Source organism: Ascaphus truei, chromosome 19 (assembly GCF_040206685.1).
Source record: "Ascaphus truei isolate aAscTru1 chromosome 19, aAscTru1.hap1, whole genome shotgun sequence".
NCBI classification, from domain to species: domain Eukaryota; kingdom Metazoa; phylum Chordata; class Amphibia; order Anura; family Ascaphidae; genus Ascaphus; species Ascaphus truei.
This window is the reverse complement of record NC_134501.1, coordinates 13403679-13416627: the sequence shown is the minus strand read 5'-3', so window position 1 is coordinate 13416627 and position 12949 is coordinate 13403679. Positions and strand designations below refer to the sequence as shown.

Sequence of the window (12949 nt, the reverse complement as noted above, 5' to 3'; positions counted from 1 at the left end):
TGATTGACTGTACCGGAGTTAGACGACTTGTCTTCCAGTTTATTGGACACCTGTGACTTTCTAGTAGCTACAAGACTGCTGTGATGTGTGTCTGAAGTGGATTCCCGTCTCAGGCTCTTATAAGCAAGTCGTCTCGGTAAGGACAGGCATCTATACCAGTTTTTCTTGCTTCTGCCAATAGTGTGATCAGTACCTTCAGAAATGTCCCGGGGGGATATAGCTAGTCTGAAAAGGTCGAGCTGTATACTGGAAATGCTCGTTTCCTGAAGCAAATCTCAAGAACCTTTGATGCGAATGTGTAAATATGCATCTTTGCGATCTACAGAATGCAGGCTGACCAGTTGTCCTTTTGTACCGTCTGTACAGTAGATCTTAGGGACACCAACTTGAATTTGGTCATCCTTAGGGATGTGTTGACCCTTCTTAAATCCAAGACCACTCTGTAGGCTCCAGAGGTTTTCTTTACCAGAAAAAGTGTTCTGTACACAGCATTTTTCCTTTCGCTCTATGAAACTTTTACTATCACCCCGTTTAGTAGTAAATTCCATAAACGCGTGCTTTAAAGCCTCTCGTCTCTGCTTTTTGAGGATCTTGACATGAAATATCTGTCTGTTTTTGGCTATCCAGGTGATAGCTAGTGGTAAGGAGTTAAAGGATCCAACTGTCCTTAATTCTTTGAGCACAAACAGTTCTGAATGAAGCTGGTCCTTCTCCTACTCACAGTTTTTAAACTCTCCAGCCCTTTGTCCCCTGTACCCAATTTTCCAACTCTATCTGTCCATGAAATGTCTGTGAACTGACTGTATAACCTCTGTTCTTTTAATGTAACCATGTATTTTTATAACTGTGCCCAGGACATACTTGAAAACGAGACGTAACTCTCAATGTATTACTTCCTGGTAAAACATTCTTATAAATAAAATAAAAAATACTGGGAACTGTTTGCTCCTGGGTACAGAATGTATCAAGTACATTATTTACACAAACTATGCTTTTTGTTGCCAAATAAACTGCTCTGGAATCAGAAATAACCACTGTTAAAAAAAACTAATGTGCAATACTTACAAACTGCAAAAAAAAGTGCAGAAGAGAGAAAATATGTAGTTATACAAGTAAACTAAACAATTATAATCAAAAACAATAATCCTTTTATTAAAGGTACCCGTGACACTCATTATGAAACTGCAACAATAATGCTAAAAGCATGCTAGGGTTATGGATTATTCACTATTGATTTCTAAAAAAATGCACATTCAAAATCTATCCCTATACTCCAAGAAATATGTTTCATGGCATATACAAAACACACATCTTTATCGACAAAATCTGATCTACTAGATAAAAATACTCATTTACATCTTAATTATGGATTAGAAGCGAAAAATATATCTATTTTTTGTGAAAAAGTCCAACTTCGCAAATATGGAGAATCCGGAAGAAATCCTTATGTTAACCCTTTGTGATGGTTAATGGGAGAACTGTCTGTATTCAAAAGACTTACCGGGTCTGTGAGCATCGTCCTCAAGTGGGACGTCAGAGCAAGTACAGCCAAGCAGTTAAAGATGGTCCCGTTAACCACAGAAAACCAAAAGTCTCTAGAAGGCAGCAGCATTACAAAAGTCACCACAAAGTCGGCGTACAAAACCAGCATCCACGTTATCATGGCACAGACCATGCCGCACCCATCCCGTATGAACCAAATCTTGTCAGCCAGATCCCCCTCCGATGGTGAGGAATCATAACCGTCACTTTCATTGAGGAGAGGGTGGTGCTCAACATCACGGAACCGGTGGCCTGCCGATTGCATGGTTTGTGGGCTCGTCCTGGGAGAGAGAGAGAAAAAAAAGTGTGCACCAATGAAACATAAGACACACATAAAAACACATCGCTCACCTTAGACAAGATATAGTGTAACTGGTGCAAAGGGAAAGCAAAGCATATGGAGAACACAGATAAGTGACCACAAGTGGTCACCAAAGTCCTTGTTGAATGCCCACTAGATACAAATAATGGGCTAACTTACTGCCTGCTACCACAAATCCCAAATGGGAACCAACCACATGAAGGGACTTTGGTGACCACTTGTGGTCACTTATCTGTGTTCTCCATACAGCAATTAAACCTAATATATGAAGGAGGGGGAGGGAGGGAGGGGACAAGAAAGGAGGTGGTGATGGACTACAAACAAATTACCCCCATATCCAACATCTCTGCAATTTCTTTCACCATGCTCTGCTTCCCCTCCACTGACATCTAATTACCCAGAATCCTTTACTGCAGTGGAAGCATGGTATGCTGTTGCCATTACGGGAGGTGTATTCATTACCCAAGGAGACTGATGGCAGATACAATAGATATCTTAAAAAAAAAAAAAAAAAAAGGTCGGACATCTTTTTAGAAAGGAAAGGTATACAGGGATATACCAAATAAGCGAACATGGGAAGGATCCACGGAAATTTCTGATTGCCCTTATCTGTTTGCCTTCCTCTGAATCAAAATACAATAATTACAAATATAGGATAAGTATCGGTTGACCAAGTTTAGCATAGGTTGAACATAATGGCCATGTGTCTTTTTTTCAACCTCATCTAGTATGTAACTTTCTACTATGGGGTGTTGTAGACCTGTCAGTTCAGCTGCACAGACACAATATATTTCAATGACAATCTTTAAAAGAGAGAAATCTCTCTTCCTTAGGAGTACGGTCTGACCTGAGGAAGACGGGTGTGCGAAACGTTTGCCTTAATTGGCGAACCATGCAAAATGTGTCCTTTTATTCAAGAAAAAAGGTCAATGCCTGTCATGCATCTCTCCACATGTTGTATGAAGGAGTGTTTAGGGAGGTATGGAGGTCACTGGGTACTTTACGAAAATAGGTCTCTCGTGCTTGGCAAAATCACTTAAAAACTGTGACGGAGCTGCGATTTATTGGCTAAACATTAGTGCTGGAAATATCAGATTTCTGTGAAATTTTTAGCCCGTTCTGCGGTCAGTTTTGCCGGGAATAGAATTTGGTAAAAAAAAAAAGAAACTGTTACCAAGATTGCGAATGCAAGTTTTACACAGCTCTACTGAGGAAGAGAGTATTACTCTGGAAAGCTGGACTTTAACATATATTCTGTCAGTCTAAATAAAAAAGGGATCACGTTTGACATGATCCAACCGGGCAGATATCTGAGGCCATTCTCCTAAAGAATACAATTTTTAAATCTACTAGCCCTTCTTCACACCAACATCCAATCAGGGCGAAGGAGCGGCTCATTAAGAAAAGGCACTTATCCCGCAAATAACCACACCGAGTTTGAATCGGGGGGGGACAAGGTTCAATTCCCGGTGTCGGCTCCTTGTGACCTTGGGCAAGTCACTTTGTCTCCCTGTGCCTCAATCACCAAAAAAAACACAGATTGAAAGCTCATCTGGTTAAGGACGGTGTCTGCAAAAATTCCTGCGTGCTGCGCACCACACTGTAATTGTGACGCGCTTTGAGTCCCATTGGGAGAAGAGCGCTGTATGAAATAACAACAATGCGCTAACAAGAAGCTCCTCATAGAAATTAGAGTGCGTGTAGAAATATATTTTAAAACAAGTACAGTTGGTTGTTTACTAGACGGAAGATTTCAGCGCCCTTTTGTCGAGACCCCTCTCTTATTTCACTTTGTTAGATGGTGTAACATCTGTGTTATTTATTTTGTATTTTTTTTTTTTTTCATTATTAAGATGGACTATGGGGGGAAAAAAAAGTGCGTTTGTTAGACATAAAAAATTAATCATGTCACAGCACAGCAACGAGCAAAGGCTTAGAAAGCTAAAGTGGTTTTACTGACAAAGCCCGATTCATTACGAACTACAAAAAGGAGGGATCGACTGAAAGTGCTATTGATTGAGAGAGAATATGAAATGGAGGAGTGTATGCCTCACATCTTTAATCGACTCATTAGTTGATGTCAATCTAAAAACCTTGGGTATGGGTCACATACAGTAATGTTTGTATGCATACAGCACAGAGCACCTTTTTAGCAGCATGCATCAGGAGCACGTATTAGCCCTTTATTGTCAGTAAGACACACACACACACACACACACACACACACACACACACACACAAGCTTTTGAGAGCTTTCCTCTCTTCCTTGACCTGAGGAAGAAAGGAAAACTCTTGAAAGCTTGTCCTTCTACATCAATTGTTAGTCCAAATAAAAAAAAGGTATCACCTAATACTGAAGTGTGTGAGTATAATAAAAAAAGGATCCCATGAGCACATTCACATGTCTAAGGCCCGGGCCATAGAGGGGTGGGGAGAGCGGAGGCGCGCTAACGCTGAGGCTCGCCTGCTTCAGTCAGCGCGATTGCACGGACTTGCAGGCGAGCCAGCGTGCGCAGGGGGAGCCGGGGGGAGGTGGTTGGAGGCGGGGAAGTGACATCGCTGGGCCAATCGCCCTTGACGCACTGACGTCAATGTCACGGCACCGACGTCACGGCGCCGTGACGTTGACGCTGCTGTGCTGTGATTGGAGGTTTTCAGCCGACAGCGCGCTGAAAAACAGCTTGGCGCTCGGCTGAAACCTCCAACTCCTCAGCACGCCTGCGGACGCTAGCGTGAGCCCCCTCTCAAGGCATCCTCATTGAGGATGCAGGGGCTCAGCGCGGAGCGTCCACACGCCTCAGCACGGCTGGTCCATCTATGGACGCAGCCTTAGGCCTGGGTCCCGCTGCCTCCGACGGCGTGCGCGCCACTCACCAGCTCCTGATGTCCTCCCGAGCCGGCCCCAGTCGCTCCTCGCTGCAAGGCTCACTACGCACTGTGACGTGTCAGCCAGCAGGGGCTACAATAGGATTGTAATCCCGAGCGGCGACGCGTCACGTAGGGTGGCAGGGAGCCAATGAGGAGGGGAGCTGTCTGGAGCTACGGGAGGGAGGCGGCTTGGGAGGGAGGTCTGAGTGTGTATGGCAGCCGTGCTGGTGCTCTGTGATGTTACGCGAGTGTGCCCGGCATCCCCACATATATACCCTGCACTGTACCCTGCCCTTCTCCCACGCCTGCCCTTTAGGAGACTTTAGCCTGAGTGCCAGCTTATCTGCTTGCACGCTGCTGTTTTGGCCACGCCCCCCACGCCGAAAACCGGCTCCTTAAAGACCAGATATCGCGGTGAAGTGCCGTGCACGTGCCACCTGGACGCAGTGCGGACGCACCGGTGCGTGCAGCGGGGTCTTAGCCTTAGACAGGTCTGCAACCCTGCCTTTCACCATTATCTCCTAGCTTCAAGTGCTTCCACTGCAGCGAGGGATTCTGGGAAATGACATGTAAATGAGCAAAAAGTGATCTTTTTTATTTGCTATATGCTATACGGCGGAGGTTTCTTGTCGCCTTTTTCACCCACCATAATTTAACATGTGCATGGTGTGTGTGGGTACAGGCATACCCCGGTTTAGGAGAGATAGGTCAAAGAGAGGAGGAGGGGTGTTATTTTATATTGCAGACACCTTACAATTTACACTGCTACATTGCCCACCAAGTCCACCCTCTTTTGAAACTCTAGTTGGCAAAATCTGCCTCCCCTTTTCTAAGCCCATCTTGCTTGCTGGCATCTACCGCCCCCCTAAAGCCCTTCTACAATCCTTGACTGATATCACCCAATTTCTTGCCTCCATTTCCTCTCTGAATGAGAAGAGTGAGCTGCTAGTTCTTGGGGATTTCAACTTCAATTGGCTTGACCCTAAAAACCACAAAATCCAGATACAACTCAAGTCACTTAACCTATCGCAACTCATTTCCCAACCCACACGAATAAACCTGAAGTCGCATAACCATTCCTTGCTAGACTGGATTCTCTCCTCAAACCCCAGCAGAATCCAATCCTCTGGCATCCTTCCTGACATTTTCAGTGACCATGCAATAGTGTACTGTGTAAGGAAAATTAAACCGCCCCATTCAAGCCCCAAAGTTCTCCTCACTAGAACATTTAAAAACTTTAACCCACAACAGTTTCTGGATGACCTTACCAACTGCCCATGGCACAGAATCGATTTAATTCCCGACCCTGATTCTGCGCTCGACTATTTCCAATCCGAGTTCTTAAAACTCTGCGATACCCATGCTCCACTACGCAAAATAAGGGTACGGGGGGCCCACCTTCCATGGGTTACACCTGACCTTATAGCACTCTACCAGTTCAGGGATGTCTTGTGGAAAAGCTACAAAGTAACTGGCACTACCAAGGATCTCAATCACTACAGATGCCTGCGGAACGTGTGCACAAGGCAAACAAGGCATGCAAAAGCACAATATTACTCTGACAATCTCCTCCAGAATACATCAAACCCAGCTAATTTCTGGAAGGTTATCAACAATATATTCCAGCCTCCTAACCATCAACAACCAAGTAATATCACTAAGGGGGATATTACTCTGACAAACCCCACTGACATTGCAAATGCATTCAATGATTACTTTGTGGGGTGTGCCACTAACTTATTAGCGAAACGCAGCACAAACCCCAAACCTGAATCTCATCCTGGGAGTACCCCTATAGTCCCACCCCCTCCCAACACTGCCCACAATTTTCAATTTAGCCCAGTATCTGAAGAGGAGATTACACAAGCGCTCCTCAAACTAAAACTAAGCAGCCAATGTGGACCCGACTTACTACAATCTAGGTTCCTACGACTTGGTGCCCCAGCCATTGCCAAACCAATTGCGTCCATAGTCAACTCTATCCTGTCTGCAGGCCATATCCCTAAGACCTGGAAAACTGCCAGAGTTGTCCCAATCTTCAAAAGTGGGGACAAAAACACTGTCTCAAACTACAGGCCAATCTCACTTCTCCCAATTCTATCCAAAGTTATGGAAAAATGTGTCCACTCCCAATTAAGCGAGTTCTACACCAAGACAAATTTCCCTAGCCAATTCCAGTCTGGGTTTCGTCCCAAACACTCCACCGTAACTACCCTGCTAAAAGTTTGCAATGAAATCCAGTGTGGAATGGAACGGGGACAACTCACTGGTGCAGTATTCCTAGATTTTGCAAAGGCTTTTGACACAGTTGATCATGCTATCCTGCTTAACAAACTCCAGAGCTCTGGAATAGGGAAACATGCTTTAAACTGGTTTCAGTCCTACCTATCAGGAAGATCCCAACATGTGTCCATCTCAGGCTCTAACTCCAACCCCCTGGATATCACCTGTGGTGTCCCGCAAGGCTCTGTTCTGGGGCCCCTACTCTTCTCAGTGTTCATTAATGATCTTCCCACAGCTTGTAAGGAAGCCTCAATACACATGTATGCAGATGACACAATCCTGTATGCACACAGCCATAGCCTCTCTGACCTTCAACACATACTTCAGTCTGACTTTTTGAGACTCGAAAACTGGATTTCCCAAAACAAACTGTTTTTAAACACTGACAAGACTGTAACAATGGTATTTGGGACCAAGACTAAATTTGTAAAGCTTCCAGTGACTGAGCTCCTGATTAGAACCAACGCTAAAACCACCCTAACACCTGTCACTAGTTTTAAATACCTGGGCTTATGGTTTGACTCCCACTTAACATTCGGGCTGCACATTGATACCCTGACAACCAAGACCTATGCCAAACTAGGGGTACTTTACAGGAACAAATCCTCCCTAAGTCTCCTGGTCAGAAAGCGTATTGCACAGCAGATGCTAATGCCAATTATTGACTATGGAGACATAGTATATGGCTCGGCTCCTCAAACCCACCTTAGCAAACTTGACACCCTCTACAATTCAATTTGTCGTTTTGTTCTCCAATGCAACTACAACACACATCACTGCGAAATGCTCAAAGAACTAGATTGGTCATCACTAGAGTCTAGGCGCAAAGTTCACCTTTCCTGTCTCACCCTCAAATACTTTCTGGGCAAGCTACCCAGCTACCTGAACAAGCTCCTCACCCCTACCACATGCAGTACCTATCACCTGAGATCAGACTCCAAAAGACTATTCATGGTCCCAAGACTCAACAAAGTATCCGGACGTTCCTCCTTCTCCTTCCGTGCACCCCAAAACTGGAACAACCTACCAGAGACTCTCATATCCACCACCAGCTTAAGTTCTTTCAAATCTAAGGCTGTCTCACACTTTAATCTGGTCTGTAACTGTTTCATACGCTCATAATATATATTTTCTTTAACTGTGCATGCAATGTCTTGTATATAAATGTATACCTTGTTCATTTATGTAACTGTATTTGTAACCATGTATTATTTGTTTTACTCTGTGCCCAGGACATACTTGAAAACGAGAGGTAACTCTCAATGTATTACTTCCTGGTAAAATATTTTATAAATAAATAAAAAATAAAATTAATGAGAAACTGTACATAATACCGCGCTCCTCCCTATAGAAGTTTGCTGCAGGTAAAAAGATAGGCCTTACATATAGAAAAACAAAAAGAACGATTCCTGCGCTCCTACCAATTAGGCTAAGATAAAATAATATTCTCATGAAAAAGGGTATTTGGTTAAACCCTTTGGCCAAAGCATGTGTAAGCCTGCATGCCACGTCAAGGCAACCCGTTTAATGCAGGTACCTACACTATACTGTATATACATGTAATAATTGTCCCACGGACTGGTGAAAAAAGTGTTAACGCCCTGAAGGGGTTAAATAAAGCATGAGCTTATGTGAGTAGTGCAATTAAAATCTGGCTAAAGCCAGTATCATACTTACCTTTGCTATAAAGGTAAACAGGGTGCACAAATTCCCTGGTGTGAATATGATACAACTTACACATATATATCTCTCTCTGTCAGCCTTACACATTCACCCACCATTCAATGGAGGGTGATGTCCAGACTGACACTGCTTTACATAGCAGTTACTGAGCCCCTACCAATTTTCCAATTAGTGCAGGTATATTAAACCCCAGTGTCAGTGTCAGTCTGATGTAAGTTGTATTATATTCACACTAGGGAATTTGTGCACCCTGTTTACCTTTATAGCAAAGGTAAGTATGATACTGACTTTAACCAGATTTTAATTGCACTATTCACATAAGCTCATGCTTTATTTAACCCCTTCAGGGCGTTAACACTTTTTTCACCAGTCCGTGGGACAAATATTACATATATACAGTATAGTGTAGGTACCTGCATTAAACGGGTTGCCTTGACGTGGCATGCAGGCTTACAAATGCTTTGGCCAAAGGGTTTAACCAAATACCCTTTTTCATGAGAATATTATTTTATTTTAGACTAATTGGTAGGAGCGCAGGAATCGTTCTTTTTGTATACCCCGGTTTAATGACGCTCACTTTAAGTACACTCACGAGTAAGGACATATCGCCCAATAGGCAAACGGCAGCTCACGCATGCGCCTGTCAGCACGTCCTGAACAGCAATACCGGCTCCCTACCTGTACCGAAGCTGTGCGCAAGCGGGGAGACTATAGAGCCTGTTACACATGCGTTATTTACATCAGTTGTGCGCGTATATGACGATTGCAGTACAGTAAATGCATCGATAAGTGGGAAAAAGGTAGTGCTTCACTTTAAGTACATTTTCGCTTTACATACATGCTCCGGTCCCATTGTGTACGTTAATGCGGGGTATGCCTGTATATACATATATACAAAATTGTAGAATCAAATGATTCAGACCCCTGCAAGAAATGTCACCTTTTATATTCATGTTGTACTTCACAACTGAGATGAAAATCTGTCATTTCCACTAACCCAGTTATAACCCCATTATCATCTTAGTAAGAATACTTCCCATGATCTTACTAGTGATGTATTTGCCGGGCACACCGCATTAGTGACTTATGTGAAGCCCTCAATATTTCTCCTGGAGATTTTAGCAAGATAACATAAATAACCAGGTATAAAAATGTAGACGTTAATAAATGTGAACATTAAAAATAATGCAACACACTGCAGTTACAAAATAATAATAATCACACGCTATGGTTTTACACTATACTGTACATCTATGAACAGGAGTGTCTGGACTTACCTCACAGGATTTGTAAAATGTTATTATGACATAGCAGTCTGCTTTTGGGCTCCAAAGATCCAATTAATCATGTCTGAGGTGATCTGAGAAGACATCAAGAAACAGCTAAGCATTGCACCTACAAGAAACAGCCAAGCATTGCACCTACAAGAAAGAGCCAAGCATTGCACCTACAAGAAAGAGCCAAGCATTGCACCTACAAGAAAGAGCCAAGCATTGCACCTACAAGAAAGAGCCAAGCATTGCACCTACAAGAAAGAGCCAAGCATTGCACCTACAAGAAAGAGCCAAGCATTGCACCTACAAGAAAGAGCCAAGCATTGCACCTACAAGAAAGAGCCAAGCATTGCATCTACAAGAAACAGCCAAGCATTGCACCTACAAGAAAGAGCCAAGCATTGCACCTACAAGAAAGAGCCAAGCATTGCACCTACAAGAGCCAAGCATTGCACCTACAAGAAAGAGCCAAGCATTGCACCTACAAGAAAGAGCCAAGCATTGCACCTACAAGAAAGAGCCAAGCATTGCACCTACAAGAAAGAGCCAAGCATTGCACCTACAAGAAAGAGCCAAGCATTGCACCTACAAGAAAGAGCCAAGCATTGCACCTACAAGAAACAGCCAAGCATTGCACCTACAAGAAACAGCCAAGCATTGCACCTACAAGAAACAGCCAAGCATTGCACCTACAAGAAACAGCCAAGCATTGCACCTACAAGAAAGAGCCAAGCATTGCACCTACAAGAGCCAAGCATTCCACCTACAAGGAAGAGCCAAGCATTGCACCTACAAGAAACAGCTAAGCATTGCACCTACAAGAAACAGCCAAGCATTGCACCTACAAGAAACAGCCAAGCATTGCACCTACAAGAAACAGCCAAGCAGTGCATCTACAAGAAAGAGCCAAGCAGTGCACCTACAAGAAAGAGCCAAGCATTGCATCTACAAGAAAGAGCCAAGCATTGCACCTACAAGAAACAGCCAAGCATTGCACCTACAAGAAACAGCCAAGCAGTGCACCTACAAGAAACAGCCAAGCAGTGCACCTACAAGAAAGAGCCAAGCAGTGCACCTACAAGAAACAGCCAAGCATTGCACCTACAAGAGCCAGCCAAGCATTCCACCTACAAGAGCCAGCCAAGCATTGCACCTACAAGAAACAGCCAAGCATTGCACCTACAAGAGCCAGCCAAGCATTGCACCTACAAGAGCCAAGCATTCCACCTACAAGAGCCAAGCATTGCACCTACAAGAAACAGCCAAGCACTGCACCTACAAGAAAGAGCCAAGCATTGCACCTACAAGAAACAGCCAAGCATTGCACCTACAAGAAACAGCCAAGCATTGCACCTACAAGAAACAGCCAAGCATTGCACCTACAAGAAACAGCCAAGCATTGCACCTACAAGAAACAGCCAAGCATTGCACCTACAAGAAAACTGGTGCCAAGATCTGTCCTCCCACAGAAGTGGCAGAATGTTTGCAGAGAAATTATGTTACATGTCATTTAAGTTCATCATTGCTGAGGGGGCCTCCAATGCCATGCGTGAACACTGAAGCACTGGAAGCAGTAGTCCTACTTGTTTGACAGCTCCAAGTTAAAGTAGCTCATGCTCAGCCATGTGAAGTGAAGGGCTCAGAAAGCACAGTTCCTTCTGGGTATCTACATTTCAGCAAACCGAGGTCTTGGGCTGACTTTCACTCAAAGATACAAAGTCCCCAAAAATGTTGGCTCGAGATCTGCATCCTAAAATTATCCCACTGTCCTTGGACTTTCTCTTCCCAAGTACCTGATACTGGAAGTCTAGCTGTTGGATACCAAATCACAGCACTAGTACTTTGTACAGTATAAGCAAAATAAAGCAATGGAAGCAATCTGTAAAAAGTGTTAACACTTAAATCAGTATCTTACCTGCACTGTACAAATAACTAAAATCCCATTGAAAAACATCTGTGAATAATTCCCTTCAAATACCAATAAATCTTCCAAACATATTAAAAAAAATAATAATGGATGTGCATCTCGTTTGCAGGAGCCGGCGTTTCAAATGTATTTTTTCCCTTTAATCAGGCAGAAGTAAAAATGTGGCTTGCTATAACAGGGAATGAACACTCTATTGGGCAAGGCGTGGGAAATAGTTTTAATTACAGCACAATGACCGTGAAGGATGAAATGTGACTGATAAAAAGAGGATAACTTATATAATTGCTCGTCTTCAGATGCTTGTAGTAATTATAGATATCGCATGCAGAACAGAAACAAAATTAGCATTATAAATGAATGAGGCGTATTTATGCTGCATTCACAAAACCAGTTTTAAAAGGGAATGAGAACAAGGTCAACTTGATATACTGTGTCCTCACAATACAGGAGCAGTGTTCGTCTACTAACACAACGTCAACAAGCAAGAGACAGGAACGTTTCTAGAGCAGCTTTCCTCAATTAGCAAATACAACCCTGCTTGTCACCTGTATCTCTTAGCATACAGTACAGTGCTTCCACTGCAGCTAGGGATTCTGGGAAATTACGTGGAAATGAGCACACAGTCATCTTTGACTACATGTCCATTTTAACATAAGCTTATGCCTGCCGTATTACACCGCTTTGCAGCACAGCCTGGGTTAAAGATGTGCATGGCCAGTAAAACCTTATTTACCTTATGTCATACCTGAATTACAAATCTGCATGAAGAACCCTTTGTGCTGCTGAGAGTTTGCACTCTTTGTAACCACGAGCTGGCTATTAAAGGCACCCCTACCTTATTTTCCCACCTGAATGATGGTAAGATATGTTTTTATGGTGCTTCTAACCTAAATGAGCCTAACATACCATGGCCAGTACATCCAATTTATATAGCCAGCATGGTCAAAGTCAGTTGCTTAACCCAGCCCAAACCATGCAAAATGTTGCAGGCCTCTCTAGTACCGACTAGGTTAACCATCATGCAGTGGCTGGACATACCTTTAACTTCAT

At 43.5% G+C, this 12949-nt stretch overlaps 1 protein-coding gene across 3 annotated transcripts in view; it reads right to left on the bottom strand.

Annotated features, from left to right (window-relative positions):
• ZDHHC7 (zDHHC palmitoyltransferase 7) overlaps nt 1-12949 on the bottom strand; it is a 38035-nt gene that overhangs the window by 16891 nt on the left and 8195 nt on the right. The window contains exons 1-3 of one of the 3 annotated variants that reach the window (XM_075576668.1): nt 11408-11428; nt 9976-10058; nt 1502-1823 (exon numbers count right to left, since the gene is read on the bottom strand). In XM_075576668.1, the coding sequence (XP_075432783.1) occupies nt 1502-1807 (306 nt within the window). In that variant the 5' untranslated portion in view covers nt 1808-1823; nt 9976-10058; nt 11408-11428. Of the gene's footprint in view, nt 1-1501; nt 1824-9975; nt 10059-11407; nt 11429-12949 lie in introns of those variants that run through there. The other 2 variants (XM_075576667.1, XM_075576669.1) reach the window with 2 other exon arrangements.